At 42.4% G+C, this 16,938-nt stretch overlaps 1 protein-coding gene across 1 annotated transcript in view; it reads right to left on the bottom strand.

Annotated features, from left to right (window-relative positions):
- eif4e2rs1 (eukaryotic translation initiation factor 4E family member 2 related sequence 1) overlaps nucleotides 1-13,965 on the bottom strand; it is a 15,292-nt gene extending 1,327 nt beyond the window's left edge. The window contains exons 1-5 of the mRNA XM_071908093.2: nucleotides 13,800-13,965; nucleotides 13,045-13,132; nucleotides 8,893-9,027; nucleotides 7,607-7,711; nucleotides 2,762-2,914 (exon numbers count right to left, since the gene is read on the bottom strand). Of these exons, the coding sequence (XP_071764194.1) occupies nucleotides 2,762-2,914; nucleotides 7,607-7,711; nucleotides 8,893-9,027; nucleotides 13,045-13,132; nucleotides 13,800-13,837 (519 nt within the window). The 5' untranslated portion in view covers nucleotides 13,838-13,965. The remainder of the gene's footprint in view (nucleotides 1-2,761; nucleotides 2,915-7,606; nucleotides 7,712-8,892; nucleotides 9,028-13,044; nucleotides 13,133-13,799) is intronic.
- Nucleotides 13,966-16,938: the final 2,973 nt, after the last annotated feature.

Consider the following 16,938-nt stretch of genomic DNA (forward strand, 5'->3'; position numbering starts at 1 on the left):
AAAGCTGTTCGAATTCTCTACATGCTAAGGAAAGGTGCTTCAATGCTTCCTTACTTAGCTCCTTTAGCATAGGATACACTGGACCATCCTTTACGAAAGGAAAGGAGATAATGCCGTCCCACAATTCCTTGCGGCAGCAACATTTAAAGCGACGCACCGTTCGGCCGTTCACGAAAACAAACGATCATGACCGACAAGGGACGCAGATCATCAAGCAAGTTACCGTTGCTTATTAAGCATTTTCCATCTTATGCCATAGCTTGCTAATATGCTTATATGTTTTGAACTTTCAACAATATGTTAAACCCATAGAGGAGAACTACGAACGTTACGCTGCTGTTGTAAAATGATCAAAGTGAAGTTAACGTTGTAGCGTAACCTATGCTCAGTTTGCATTAGTTATTTCTTCATTCTGAGCGTTGTTGTATTGCCAGCCTTTAGGAATATCACTAATTAATTTTACTTCAGTCACAGATGCTGAAACCCTTTCCTTAATAAAGGCTTGAATCAGCCATAACAACTTCAAAGCACAATCAAGTCATTCAAGGTGTTTACTGAGTTGTGTGGTGGTTCTTAAGCTATTATATGCATAGGCTTATAATTAGGGACCCCCGATAACGTTTTTTGCCGCCGATCGCCGATCGTCTGTGAGCCATATCTGCCGATAACGATCGGCCATACCGATAGTTTTTTTGTTTTGTTATAGCAGCTGGTATAGCAGTATTACAGGTCTAACAGTTTCCATTTTACATACATTTCATCCATCAAATTGAGTCCTGGTTAAAAAGTATCCACATTTTCTTTTTTTCTACCTCAATATTTACTTGATCATTATATAAACAAAACCATGTGTTCTAGGTAGCAACATGATTTAGTGAGATAACGAAGCACAAGACTCAGACTGTTGCCACTTGCCTGTGCTGTTGAGTTGAGTTAAATAAATGGAGATGCCCTCCGAAGATATATATCCGTTTCAGTGTTTTTGTATAAGTGAATGTTCTTAAGAGAGAGAGAAATGAGACTTTTCAGTTGCCTCTCCTGGGGGCGTGTCCACCAACCGACCTGCTGAGCGATTTGGCCACATCAGGTGAGGGTGGAGCGGGGAGCTGAGAACACGTCTCCGGGTGTTGTTGCTACGCTAAACGTTTAGCATAGCTAACGTTAGCTATTAAACGGCAGGATGCAGGCTCTTGGTCCCGCCCCTGCTTCATCCTTATTGGTTGGTAGAACTCTGAAGTGACATTGACGAGCGGTGCGCTTCACAAAAGTTGAACTAGTTTCAACTGGAGAACAGGTACAGCGCTCACGGCGCTCGGCGCTAAAAAGAGGTGAGGTACCCGTTTTGGGTTGTTGGCGCTGAAAGCGCCGCTTTTCCGTTGGAATTAATGACAGAACAGCGCCAGCGCTTTCCTCACAGGTCTTTGGTGACACCGGCAGGGTCTCGACCGCCGTCCGGTTCAGGACCGGGCAGCGGTGCAGAGTGCAGACCGGTATGTAAACAAACTCACACGGCTCACGTGTTTTGCGTCATCGATCGGTTTTTGCAATCCGCGACTATAAAGCATTATCGGAATTATCTGATCTCATATTTATACTGAATATCGGCCGATTCCGATTGCTGGCCGATCGATCGTGGCATCCATACTTATAATCAGATCATAATCAGCATATTAACTATAACACAGAAGTCTGTCTTTCTAGAAAAAGGGATATGAGACGTTTTTAGCCAGATGATGTTTTTAATTCAATATAAGTCATATATAAGTTATATAAGTCACATGATTAATCAGAGGCCCCATTGTGCGAGTTTTAGGTTGCTACCAACTTCATCTGCAAACAAGTTCTAATACAAGGCTAACTCAATATTCTACTAGACAGTTAGCCCTGTTATGAAGGTCATATTATATAAGTCATATTACAAACAAATTCTGACTCACTGTTTACTAATGCTGCCAAGCTAATGGTAACACAAGGCTGACCCAAACAAGCTAGAAATCTGATGCTAGCACCTGGCTAACCCAAGAATGCTACCAAGCTAGCGCTAACACAAGTCTGACACAAGCATTCTACCAAGCTATTGCTAACACAAGACTATCTCAAGCATTCTACCAAGCTAATGCTAACACAAGACTAACTCAAGCATGCTACCAAGCTAATGCTAGCACAAGACTATCTCAAGCATTCTACCAAGCTAATGCCTGCTTTAAACGCTAACCATAACCTGTCCACAGACGCCTAATTCACCAAGCAGTGCTAACACTGATCTGCCTACAAATCCTCTGCAACCTCAACAGGCTTCAATCGTACGTTCCAACCTCGCTGCTCCACCTCAGCTGCCAGATCAGAATACTTGAGCATCTTCCTTTCATAAGATTCATCTACTGCATCTTCCCATGGCACTGTGAGCTCCACAAAATACACAAAATACACAAAATACACAATCCGTTCTGACTCCACACACCAGGTCAGGTCTTAGGTTTGAGCTGACTCTCTCTTGGGATTACAAGCCGTTTCCCTAAATCCACTGCCATTTGCTACAGCAGTAGTACTGCAGTAGTAGTAATACTGCAGTAGTAGTAGTAGTACCTGTAAGCGTATTGACACCACGACTCCACAGATCTCCTCTCCCACCATGAACTGCTACAGATATCAGTAATACTACAGTACAATATGTTGTAGTACAGTAGTAGTAGTAGTACAGTCATAGTAGTTCTAGAGTAGTACTGCAGTAGTAGTAATACTGCAGTAGTAGTAGTAGTACCTGGAAGCGTATGGACACCACGACTCCACAGATCTCCTCTCCCACCATGAACTGCTCTCCCAGCATGGCCAGGATGATGTTCTCCCAGAAACGACTGGCCAAACCTTTACGGAGACGGATGATCCATTTACCTCCGCTTCTGTTAGCCTCGTCCTGGAGAGAGAGACAGGTTAGAGAGAGAGACAGGTAGAGAGAGAGAGAGAGAGAGAGAGAGAGAGAGAGACAGAGAGAGAACGTTAGGGAGAGAAAGGTTAGAGAGACAGAGAGAAAGAGAGAGAGACAGAGAGAGAGACAGACAGAGAGAGACAGAGAGAGAGAGAGAGACAGAGAGAACGTTAGAGAGAGAAAGGTTAGAGAGAGAGAGAGACAGAGGGAGAAAGAGACAGAGAGAGAGAGACACAGAGAGAGACACAGAGAGAGAGAGAGAGAGAAAGGTTAGAGACAGAGAGAGAGAGAGAGACACAGAGAGAGAGACAGAGAGAATGTTAAAGAGAGAAAGGTTAGAGAGAGAGAGAGAGAGACGGAGGGAGAGAGAGACAGAGAGAGAGACACAGAGAGAGAGACACACACAGAGAGAGAGAGAAAGGTTAGAGACAGGTAGAGAGAGAGAGAGAGAGACAGAGGGAGAGAGAGAGAGAGACAGGATGATGTTCTCCCAGAAACGACTGTCCAACCCTTTACAGACAGATGATCCATACTGTCTGTCTGTTATAGAAACGTCACCATGTTACACTGTAGCAGCAGTAGTACTGTAGTCGTAATAGTAGTAGTAGTACTGTAGCAGCAGCAGTACTGTAGTCGTAATAGTAGTAGTAGTACTGTAGCAGCAGCAGTACTGTAGTCGTAATAGTAGTAGTAGTACTGTAGCAGCAGCAGTACTGTAGTCGTAATAGTAGTAGTAGTACTGTAGCAGCAGTAGTACTGTAGTCGTAATAGTAGTAGTAGTACTGTAGCAGCAGCAGTACTGTAGTCGTAATAGTAGTAGTAGTACTGTAGCAGCAGCAGTACTGTAGTCGTAATAGTAGTAGTAGTACTGTAGCAGCAGCAGTACTGTAGTCGTAATAGTAGTACTAGTACTGTAGCAGCAGCAGTACTGTAGTCGTAATAGTAGTAGTAGTACTGTAGCAGCAGCAGTACTGTAGTCGTAATAGTAGTAGTAGTACTGTAGCAGCAGCAGTACTGTAGTCGTAATAGTAGTAGTAGTACTGTAGCAGCAGCAGTACTGTAGTCGTAATAGTAGTAGTAGTACTGTAGCAGCAGTAGTACTATAGTCGTAATAGTAGTAGTACTGTAGCAGCAGTAGTAATAGTAGTAGAAGTAGTAGCAGAAGCACTACAGTGGTAGCAGTAGTAGTACTATAGCAGTAGTAGTAGTACTACAGTCATACTATAGTTGCAGTACTATAGCAGTACTACTACTATAACACTAACAATACTACAGTAGTACTATAGTAGTAGTGGTAGTATTACAGCAGTACTATAGTAGTGTTACTATTACAGTAGTACTACAGTAGTACTTGTAGTTATAGTAGTACTTGTACCTCTCACAGTAGTAGCACTACAGTAGTACTACAGTAGTAGTGTTAGTATTACAGCAGTACTACAGTAGTAGTGTTAGTATTACAGCAGTAGTAGTGTTAGTATTACAGCAGTACTACAGTAGTAGTGTTAGTATTACAGCAGTAGTAGTGTTAGTATTACAGCAGTACTACAGTAGTAGTGTTAGTATTACAGCAGTACTACAGTAGTAGTGTTAGTATTACAGTAGTACTACAGTAGTAGTGTTAGTATTGCAGTAGTACTACAGTAGTACTACAGTAGTAGTGTTAGTATTACAGTAGTACTACAGTAGTAGTGTTAGTATTACAGTAGTACTACAGTAGTAGTGTTACAATTACAGTAGTACTACGGTAGTACTTGTAGTTATAGTAGTACTTGTACCTCCCACAGTAGTAGTACTACAGTAGTAGTGTTAGTATTACAGTAGTACTACAGTAGTACTACAGTAGTAGTGTTAGTATTACAGTAGTACTACAGTAGCAGTGTTAGTATTACAGTAGTACTACAGTAGTAGTGTTAGTATTACAGTAGTACTACAGTAGTACTACAGTAGTAGTGTTAGTATTACAGTAGTACTACAGTAGTAGTGTTAGTATTACAGCAGTACTACAGTAGTAGTGTTAGTATTACAGTAGTACTACAGTAGTAGTGTTAGTATTACAGCAGTACTACAGTAGTAGTGTTAGTATTACAGTAGTACTACAGTAGTACTACAGTAGTAGTGTTAGTATTACAGCAGTACTACAGTAGTAGTGTTAGTATTACAGTAGTACTACAGTAGTACTACAGTAGTAGTGTTAGTATTACAGTAGTACTACAGTAGTACTACAGTAGTAGTGTTAGTATTACAGCAGTACTACAGTAGTAGTGTTAGTATTACAGCAGTACTACAGTAGTAGTGTTAGTATTACAGTAGTACTACAGTAGTAGTGTTAGTATTACAGTAGTACTACAGTAGTACTACAGTAGTAGTGTTAGTATTACAGTAGTACTACAGTAGTAGTGTTAGTACTACAGTAGTACTACAGTAGTAATCAGGGATACAAACACATGTATGGTGAAAAAAGAGTGACAGTGTAATATAACCATGTGACGAAGGCCTGTGCTTAAATAAATAGGAACTTCTGTTTAATATATGCTGTGTTCACTGACACACTTCCTAGCGTTTGCTGCTTTTTTTTTTTCTTTTTTTACTAAAAGAATAAATTTTATTTCAGCACTAAGTCATTTCCCAACCGGTACAAACATGACGGCCATCTTTGTCTCTTTCTGAGCGTTCCTCCTCCCTGTGAGATCAGATCAGCCAGACGAAAAAAAAAAAAAAAAAGCAGCTTTCTTTTTCTTGTCTTTCCTCAGTCAGGTGCTTCCATTATGCTAACGATGATGACAAATTATACCAACCATAATCAAACAGCAATAATGATGATGATAATTATATAATAATATGGATGAAACTTTAAATCTTTTACGCTGAACAGATAGTATATTTTTGTGGCCCTGGGTAAATCGGTACATGCATCAGTGCACGTTGTTGAAGGCATGATGGACCAATGTTACAACAAAATGGTTCACACTAGCTGCGATTACAGGGGCGTTTTTTTCATTCTGAATGAAATCATTCCGGAGGAAGATTGCCACGCAAGTGTTTACATGAGCGCTAATATAACGATCGCATTAAGATGTGTGTTTACACGCTCCACAGTCTGTAATCAGAATAAAAGAATCCAGCACTCTAACACGGGCTTACGTTTTTAAAAGATGGACCTGCGTCGGTGATTTCTTTACTGCTTTACTGCTACTACTTTCTTTACTACTTTCTGATGAAGCAACAGTTTTATCACAACATACGACTCCATAAGTGTCAGAAAAAGACATTTTGTTTTGCCCCCGCAATGATTGGGTCCGTTTGTAATTTTCACCTGTAAACCGAAATTGGCCCGGAGAGGCGGAGTCAGGACTTGATATAAAACGGGCTGCACCGCCCACATCAAGCCCGAGCGCCCCGGGGTTAATAACAAGCACACCCATTCCAATCCTCCCGGAAAAAAAGGGTAACGTAACTGACATTACTTACGTAAAATGCGTGAGCGTGTGCAGAAAGAGGCGAGATAAAGAAAGTGATCGGATCGTTTATTATGAGTGTTTACATGATGAAATTTTATCCATCGACTGGATTATGAAAGGGTTAAACAGCTCTCTCACACAGAAGGAAATTTCATTCGGATCGGCAAGTTTATTCTGCCGATCCGTTTATTCATTATATGAGGCATTTTTATTCTGTTTGGGCTGCTATTCTGATTAAAGGCTCCATGTAAACGCAGCTACTGAACAACTTGCCCCCCCCCCCCCCCCCCCCCCAAAAAAAAAAAACTCTTCGGATCGGGACGATTCACACAAGTCACCCAAACTGACGTGAAAAAAGCGACATTCACCGAAAAGCGAGTTGTTTGCATCCCTGAGTAATGGTAGTATTACAGTAGTACTACAGTAGTAGTAGTAGTAATGGTAGTATTACAGTAGTACTACAGTAGTAGTAGTAGTAATGGTAGTATTACAGTAGTACTACAGTAGTAGTAGCAATGGTAGTAGTATTATAGTACTTGTACCTCCCACAGTAGTACTACAGTAGTAGTAGTAGTAATGGTAGTATTGTAGTACTTGTACCTCCCACAGTAGTACTACAGTAGTAGTAGTAGTAATGGTAGTATTGTAGTACTTGTACCTCCCACAGTAGTACTACAGTAGTAGTAGTAGTAATGGTAGTATTACAGTAGTACTACAGTAGTAGTAGTAGTAATGGTAGTATTACAGTAGTACTACAGTAGTAGTAGTAGTAATGGTAGTATTACAGTAGTACTACAGTAGTAGTAGCAATGGTAGTAGTATTATAGTACTTGTACCTCCCACAGTAGTACTACAGTAGTAGTAGTAGTAATGGTAGTATTGTAGTACTTGTACCTCCCACAGTAGTACTACAGTAGTAGTAGTAGTAATGGTAGTATTGTAGTACTTGTACCTCCCACAGTAGTACTACAGTAGTAGTAGTAGTAATGGTAGTATTACAGTAGTACTACAGTAGTAGTAGTAGTAATGGTAGTATTACAGTAGTACTACAGTAGTAGTAGCAATGGTAGTAGTATTATAGTACTTGTACCTCCCACAGTAGTACTACAGTAGTAGTAGTAGTAATGGTAGTATTACAGTAGTACTACTGTAGTAGTAATGGTAGTATTACAGTAGTACTACAGTAGTAGTAGTAGTAATGGTAGTATTGTAGTACTTGTACCTCCCACATGGGTTTGATTCCCTCTTTAAACAGATGGAAGTCGCTGTGTCCGGTCAGATCTCCCGGACGCACCAGATGACTGTAGAACTTCCAGAACTGTTCCACCTGCACACACACACACACACACACACACACACACACACACACAGGTATACACACACACACGCGCACACACAGGTATACACACACACACGTGCACACACAGGTATACACACACACACACACACACACACACACACACACACACACACACACAGGTATACACACACACACACACACGTATACACACACACACACACACACACACACACACACACACACACAGGTATACACACACACACACACACACAGGTATACACACACACACACACACACAGGTATACACACACACACACACACACACACACACACACACAGGTATACACACACACACACACACGTATACACACACACACACACACACACACACACACACACACACAGGTAAATATCAGGTGACCCGTCACTCAGCAGGTTCATTCTGTTTCTCCAGTCAAAGTGATGGAAAACGCTGACTGGTCGTTTGTCATTTTAATAAAGAACAGAGCTGAATGTGTAAATCTCCCATCAGCCATCATGTTTTAATCAGTCTGCTGTCAGACTGCATGTTGAACTTTAATTCATCTTAATTAACCTAATGCAGAATCTCTCTCTTTGTTACTTATTTAGACAGTTTGGGAGCATTTTGTTGTTTTCCACCTTTTTATCTTTTTTAATACAAATTATTACAAAACATGAGAACTTTAAACAAACACAGAACCTAGTGCTGTATAGAGATGATGTGTATCCACACACACACACACAGTATCTGTATACAGACAGATCACTGTGTGTGTGTATGTGTGTGTGTGTGTGTGTATCCAGAGTGTGTGATGAGTGTAAACTGTATTCAGCTTTTATGTCTAAGCACCAAAACCAGTTTGTTCTATTTAAAAAGTAGATGAACTGTAAATGTCCTGATGCCACTGTGCCGATCTGTCGGATGTTTTGTAATATATTAGTTTATATATTTATATATATTTAAATATATTTATAAATATATCTGCGTACGTACCGAAGCCACCGTTCCGATCTGTCTGATGTTTTGTAATATATTAGTTTATATATTTATATAAATTTAAATATATTTATAAATATATCTGCGTACGTACCGAAGCCACCGTTCCGATCTGTCTGATGTTTTGTAATATATTAGTTTATATATTTATATAAATTTAAATATATTTATAAATATATCTGCTACGTACCGAAGCCACCGTTCCGATCTGTCGGATGTTTTGTTCGTAACTCTGAGAACTCGCCGGGCGACTGGGAGTTCTTCTGCTGTACCAGAAGGTGTAGTTATACTGCAGGGGGTGTTCCCCTGATCCTGGAGACACCGTCTGCAGACAGACAGGTAGAGAGACAGACAGACAGGTAGAGAGACAGACAGGTTAACACCAGAAGGTGTAGTTATACTGCAGGGGGTGTTCCCCTGATCCTGGAGACACCGTCTGCAGACAGACAGGTAGAGAGACAGACAGGTAGAGAGACAGACAGACAGGTAGAGCGACAGACAGGTAGAGAGACAGACAGCCAGGTAGAGAGACAGACAGGTAGATCAGTTAGACAGGTAGATTTAAGGGGGAGGAGCTTGAGCCGGTCTGGATTTTGACAACATGTTTTATAAAAGAGAAGAAAACAGAAACACAGCTGGATGTTGGTTCATGTCATGATGTCATCATTATGTCATCATGTTAAATCTGCACAGCAGCTTCAGGATTGGTCAGAAGGTGTGATGTCACCACGTCGGCTACTAGCTTTGTGTTTCAGCAGAAGGGTTTCCTGAGAGAAATCTGATAAGTATCTGATATGAAACACAGAGACGAACAACAGAAGGATCTCAGAGCAGGAAGCTGCTCAGCAGGAGTGTGAAGGGTTAACTGAGGTCAGGAGGGTCTGGGATCGAAGGGTTATCTGAGGTCAGGAGGGTCTGGGATCGAAGGGTTAACTGAGGTCAGGAGGGTCTGGGATCGAAGGGTTATCTGAGGTCAGGAGGGTCTGGGATCGAAGGGTTAACTGAGGTCAGGAGGGTCTGGGATCGAAGGGTTAAGTGAGGTCAGGAGGGTCTGGGATCGAAGGGTTATCTGAGGTCAGGAGGGTCTGGGATCGAAGGGTTATCTGAGGTCAGGAGGGTCTGGGATCGAAGGGTTAACTGAGGTCAGGAGGGTCTGGGATCGAGACCCTAAACCAGTTCTAGACATCAGAAACACTGAAGTACCAAACCCCGAGTCCGTGTGGCACCTGAGGAGCATCTGATCAGGTTAGAAGTCTGGAACTGTCTGTCTGTCTGTCTGTCTGTCTGTCTGCAGACTGCAGACTAGTGGACTGCAGACTCGTGGACTGCAGACTGGTGGACTCTGGTTTTATGCTGACGCTGACTGAAGCTCAGCGTGACTACGTGAGTTCGCAGGACTCGGGGGGCGGGACTACACAGAGGCAAATGGGACCGGCCGTTATCCCTTGCTCGTTGCCGTGGAGACCACCGACCCGAAATCCACGTTACACAATCTGAAGGTGCAGATCAGAGGAGTCCAGCAGCTGCAGCTGGATCTGCTTCATCACCTCAGCAGGTGTTAAGGACTCTGCTGTTTCCCTCATGTCGGACATCAGCTGACGTGTCGCATCTGTCCTGCAATGAATTATGGGAAATACTGCCAGAGAAGTCTGAACCCGTTAATATAGAACCCGTTACCATAGAACCCGTTAACATAGAACCCGTTAATATAGAACCCGTTAATATAGAACCTCCTTAATATAGAACCCGTTAACATAGAACCCGTTAACATAGAACTCGTTAATATAGAACCTCCTTAATATAGAACCCGTTAACATAGAACCCGTTAATATAGAACCCGTTAATATAGAACCTCCTTAATATAGAACCCGTTAACATAGAACCCGTTAACATAGAACCCGTTAGAACCTCCTTGATAGAACTTGATAGAACCTCCCTGTGCCGCACCTAGAGCTAAAATCAACGACTATCATGTAACCATGGCTACGCGATAGCAACAGAAAAAGATTAGAAACGTTGGAAATTTGCAAACGTCTACAAACACATCAACAAATAGGTACGTTATCGAGTGTAAAGTATGCTGTAAGGATTCATGTTAGTTTGCCTCCTAATACCCTAAACCAGTCATCTAGATAGTCGCCTACAACCTGGCTAGAATTAATATAAACAACAAGTGACATCAAGCGGTTTAACTGTTATTTTCAACAGAGCAAAAGTTAGGCATTTCCCCCTCAGTAACCATTACTGATGGCTAAAGAAAGTTGTAGATTTGTTGTTCGTCAGTTCAGTGATCTAAACTCATGTCCAAGATATAACTCAGTGGTCGTCCACCCCCCCCCCCCGTGTCGCTCTCCATACCAGCTGAATGTCTGGAGCATCTCTCCTTAGCAAGTGAAGTGAATTGAAGTGGAGCATTATACACATCGGGAATGTAGCTTGTTACATCATCTGGGAGACTGAAATGTTCGGATTATTGAAATATGCATGACAGACACGTGGAAACGTTATGAAATCGCTGTATAAAGTACGTATTCTGCATAGATGAATACAAATAATCACCCCAAGTGTCTATAATACTCTATAATACTGGCTAACACCCAAGTCTGAACGCACCACCGGGGAGTGTAGCCTAGTTTAGGCTCCGATGCTGTGTGCGTATCTCTGCTCGGGGAAAACCAAATCTAAATCATCATACTGTTCAAAAGGATGTAATCCGTCCCGGAGGACGCGTCGCCGACATAAACCGCCCTGGATTAGTTCCTCCTGCTCCTCCAGCAAGTTAAAAATGTCTGTCAGATTGATCCGCCGTGCCGACGGTTATTTTACGGAGGACTTCACACCTAGTAGGAGGTCGGTGTAGTTGGAACTATTTCAGTTGGTGCAACCGTTAAAATTTTAGTAATATGTAAACTTGGATTTAGTGAGACTTTACGTTCAAACTAGGCTACGTTTGAATTTAAGTTCAGATGGTACAACTGGCTGCAGGTCCGCAAGTCTGCAGGTCCGCAAGTCCGCAAGTCTGCAGGTCCGCAAGTCTGCAGGTCCGCAAGTCCACAAATCTGCAGGTCCGCAAGTCCACAAGTCTGCAGGTCCGCAAGTCTGCAGGTCCGCAAGTCCACAAGTCTGCAGGTCCGCAAGTCTGCAGGTCCGCAAGTCCACAAGTCTGCAGGTCCGCAAGTCTGCAGGTCCGTAAGTCTGCAGGTCCGCAGGTCCGCAAGTCCACAAGTCTGCAAGTCCACAAGTCTGCAGGTCCGCAAGTTCACAAGTCTGCAGGTCCGCAAGTCCACAAGTCTGCAAGTCCGCAAGTCTGCAGGTCCGCAAGTCCGCAGGTCTGCAGGTCCGCAAGTCCACAAGTCTGCAGGTCCGCAAGTCCACAAGTCCGCAAGTCTGCAGGTCCGCAAGTCCACAAGTCCGGAGGTCTGCAAGTCTGCAGGTCCGCAAGTTCACAAGTCTGCAGGTCCGTAAGTCCACAAGTCTGCAGGTCCGCAAGTCTGCAGGTCCGTAAGTCCACAAGTCTGCAGGTCCACAAGTCTGCAGGTCCACAAGTCCACAGGTCCGTAAGTCCACAAGTCCGCAGGTCTGCAAGTCTGCAGGTCCGCAAGTTCACAAGTCTGCAGGTCCGCAAGTCTGCAGGTCCGTAAGTCCACAAGTCTGCAGGTCCACAAGTCTGCAGGTCCACAAGTCTGCAGGTCCGCAAGTCCGCAGGTCCGCAAGTCCGCAGGTCCGCAAGTCCACAAGTCTGCAGGTCCACAAGTCTGCAAGTCCACAAGTCTGCAGGTCCTCAAGTCCACAAGTCTGCAGGTCCGCAAGTCCACAAGTCTGCAAGTCCGCAAGTCTGCAGGTCCGCAAGTCCGCAGGTCCGCAGGTCTGCAGGTCCGCAAGTCCGCAAGTCTGCAGGTCCGCAAGTCCACAAGTCCGCAAGTCTGCAGGTCCGCAAGTCCACAAGTCCGGAGGTCTGCAAGTCTGCAGGTCCGCAAGTTCACAAGTCTGCAGGTCCGCAAGTCTGCAGGTCCGTAAGTCCACAAGTCTGCAGGTCCACAAGTCTGCAGGTCCACAAGTCTGCAGGTCCACAAGTCCACAGGTCCGTAAGTCCACAAGTCTGCAGGTCTGCAAGTCTGCAGGTCCGTAAGTCCACAAGTCTGCAGGTCCACAAGTCTGCAGGTCCACAAGTCTGCAGGTCCGCAAGTCCGCAGGTCCGCAAGTCCACAGGTCCATAAATCTAAAGGTCCGCTGAAGTCCGGACATTTGGATTCAGCCAATAAAAGACCGGATGGAAAACATAAAACCACAGAAGAAGAGAAAAACCTCTGTGGTTACGTCTGTCTCATGTTGATGACATCACCTTGCGGCGGTTGTTGTTGTTGTTGTTGGTCCCGTTGTCGTCGTCACGGCAACACACCGACTCCTCCTGGTCCTCCTCATCCTTCAGACTGGAACACACACACACACACACACACACACACCTGTTAACTGCTGTGTTATGTATTTTGTAGCTTACGGTTCTAATGTTCTTTATGTTCTTTATGTCAGTAACTGACGGTTCCAGCTGGTTCATAAATACTGTAAGTTACGGCTCTAATGTTCTTTATTGTATTTATTTAACTCACGGTTCCAGCTGGTTCATTCCTGTTCTAATGTTCTGTATTAATGTTCTTTACCTCAGTAACTCACGGTTCTAATGTTATTGTATTTATGTTCTTTATGTTCTATATTTTAGTAACTCACGGTTCTAATGTTATTGTATTTATGTTCTTTATGTTCTATATTTTAGTAACTCACGGTTCTAATGTTATTGTATTTATGTTCTTTATGTTCTATATTTTAGTAACTCACGGTTCTAATGTTCTTCATGTTCTCTACCTCAGTAACTTCGGGTTCTAATGTTCTGTATGTTCTTTATCTCGGTAAGTCGCGGTTCTAATGTTATTTAGTGTTCTTCATGTTATTTATTGAACTCACGGTTCTAATGTTATTTAGTGTTCTTCATGTTATTTATTGAACTCACGGTTCTAATGTTATTTAGTGTTCTTTATGTTATTTATTGAACTCACGGTTCTAATGTTATTTAGTGTTCTTCATGTTATTTATTGAACTCACGGTTCCAGCTGGTTCATTCCTGTTCGGTCAAACTTCATAAACCTGCTGCTGTTTCTCCGTCTGGTTTCTGTTCACTGGTTTCTATTTGTTTTAGTTTTATTTCTTTTATTTCGTTTATTTCTTCTCTCTCTGCGGCTCAGCCTCAATGCTCTCCGACGCTCTTCCTGGTCTGATACAGCGCATGCGCAGTAGTTGCGGACGGGCAGCGAGAAGGGACAAGTGTCTTCTTCTCTGTTTTAACCCTCCGCCTCTCTGCCGGCGGACCGAGGCTCCGACACACAGCACGTTAACGGCTGAGTCATTTGAAGTAAACCTGCCATCCCCCCTGAAATAAACTCGTCAAAACCGTAAACAACTGGTTCAGTCCGTTTTATCACCAAAGTGTTCCGGCTGGAGGGTTAGGGTGCATGTGGACCAGAAAAGAAGAGATGAACTTCTACCAGTCCACACACACACACACACACACACGCCTTCCAGCCCTATCTTTCTACATTGAGTTTGCCTTTGATAATGGCCATAGAATGTTTCATTTCATGTCATTATATATATATATATGTATATATATGTTGTGGTATTATATGTCGTTTTTGTTTACCCTCGTTCAGAGAGAGAGAGCACACCGGAAACATACTGCCCTTCACCTGATGTTGTGTTAACTTATTAACATAATATAATTATAGCCTACATGGGGTTTCTGCTATGACTACCGTATTTCCACAATTAAAAGCCGGTACTCCACTAATTTAGCCGTGCAAGTCACTGAAGTTTCTACAACACGGTCCTGCAAATACTTCACAATAAAAGCCTTGTGTTAACAAATGAAGGGATTCTGTGCACAGAAACGCTAGAGGGCTTTTAATTTGAAACGGAAGCAGGAAGTGTTGAGTTAAAAAAAATACTTACATTTTTCATGTCTGTGACATATTCTACAGATATAGACATTGAAACTGTATTGAAAGGTGTAATGCTGCTGGTATGATGTCAATATGACTATCAACAGATCATTTTCACCGAGAACCGCGCGGCGTCACGTGGAAAAAATAGGCGACACGTCGATTCTCTAGATGAGCCGCAGCCTAAGTAAGGAAGTTGTTGTACATGAATTACGATCTTAATATGCTTTGCTTACTACCACCTTATAAGGCCCATACTGAGCAAAGCATATTAAGATCGTAATTCATGTACAACAACTTCCTTGCTTACTATCAATAAGCAGTAATTAAGTTAATGGCCTAGTAGTTGTAGAATATGGTCATGCAGAATAAGGCATTAATAAGTGCTTTATAATGACTAATAAAGAGCCAATATGCTACTAATATGCATGCTAATAAGCAACTAGTTAATGGTGAATATGTGTACCTTAATATAAAGTTGTTTTTTTTTCTGACAACTGAACATTTGATCACTTGAGGGTTTCAACGGCAATATCTCACAGCAAAATCCAAGCTTTTGAGATTAAGGTTATCAGCAAGGTCCATGATGACCACTGATTACAAGTTAAGCTATCAATTACATTTTTTTTTTCTCAGCATGAAGGCTCTGATTCAAGCACAGAGGAGGATGAGTGGGTGGAAGAGGAGGACATGTTTGTCCCAGCCACTGCTGCCCAGGCTTCACGCAGCGCCCAACAGGAAGTCCAAACGATCTCATCACAGCAAAACGATTATGGAACGTACATCAACCTCATAAATGAGACATCAGATGAAGATGATGATGATGACCTGTACAGTGCTATCATTGCCAGTATTGAGGATAAGACGTAAGTGTTTTGTGCATATTTTACTACAGTAAAGATTTAACGTTAGGCTTTGGCAGAGTGGAAGTTTGACAATAAGTAGAAAATACAAACTATAAGCATTTAGACTGTGACACATTTTTGTTGTTTAGCCTCTGTAGTCCTGAAAATTGGATTGGAAATGAAACAATGGCTATGAGGTTAAAGTGCCAACTTTCTGCTTTAATTTGAATGTATTTACATTAGTGTCAAATGAACAGTGTTGGAGCTTTAGCCCTTTTTCTTAAAGTTCATCAGCGAACCCCTTAAAGATGGATCCACGCCCACGCTTTGCTGATGAGATGAAAGATCTCTGTCATTGTTCATGTAAGCAGTTACTGATAGATCTGTAATTCTTATTTTTAGGCGGCCAAAAGAACACATCCCCATTCATAGAGATATAGCAGTGTGTCTAACCCTAAGTGTTATATCTCTATGTCCCCGTTAGTCAAATTCTGAGTGAACTCGGTGACAAAATTGATAACCTGCAAGTGTGCAAGTTCAACATCAATCGTTCTGCAGTCCTTGATGGAGCAATAAGGGGTTCAGACGGCTCTCCTATGACCCAAATAAGAAGATGAAGTTTTCGATGACAGGGGAACCACGGAAGAGGCCGTGGACCTCGTGGCCCTCGCCGAGAGTTTCTTCGCCTGCTGATGGAAGCATCGGCAGAGTCAGACATGTTTGAGAGACACCTCGACTTGGCTCTCAGTTCCTCTGGTGTGTATACCTGCATGTTTTCATAATACATGTATTAAGGGTGTATTTATTTGTTTGTTTGTTTGTTTTTCATTTGATTTATTTTAACAGTGTTTTTGATACAGCAGCATGTGTTTTATCTTGTTTTTATGTGTATGAACTTTTTCAGCTGTGCGGGAGGACAGGTATTTCATAGCTGGCAGAGCAGTTGCTGTCAGCCTGCTGCATGCAGGCCTGAGCTGGAGGACATCAGACATGGAACTCTGTAGTAAACTAAAAGGTTTGTAGAGAGTTTATTTTGTTGCCCATACCAGAAGTATTGTGCATGTTAAAGGCATGTTCGTTTTTATTCAAACACCCCCCCTTCTCTCTCTCTCTCTCTCTCTCAATTCAATTCAATGGTGCTTTATTGGCATGACAAAATGTACACATTTGTATTGCCAAAGCATATTACATGTGTATAACAATATGAACAATGTGAACAGTGTGAAACAAGTAAAATAAAAACATTACACTATTACTACTGTTACTACAATTGTAACATCAATTATATACAAATGTAAAAGGACAAAAAAAAACAAACTCATTCTGGGACTGGTTTGAAGTGTGAGTGTGTGTGTGTGTGTGTGTGTGTGTGTGTGTGTGTGTGTGTGTGTCACAATATAT

The sequence above is a fragment of the Centroberyx gerrardi genome, unplaced genomic scaffold (assembly GCF_048128805.1).
Source record: "Centroberyx gerrardi isolate f3 unplaced genomic scaffold, fCenGer3.hap1.cur.20231027 Scaffold_54, whole genome shotgun sequence".
Classification (NCBI taxonomy): domain Eukaryota; kingdom Metazoa; phylum Chordata; class Actinopteri; order Beryciformes; family Berycidae; genus Centroberyx; species Centroberyx gerrardi.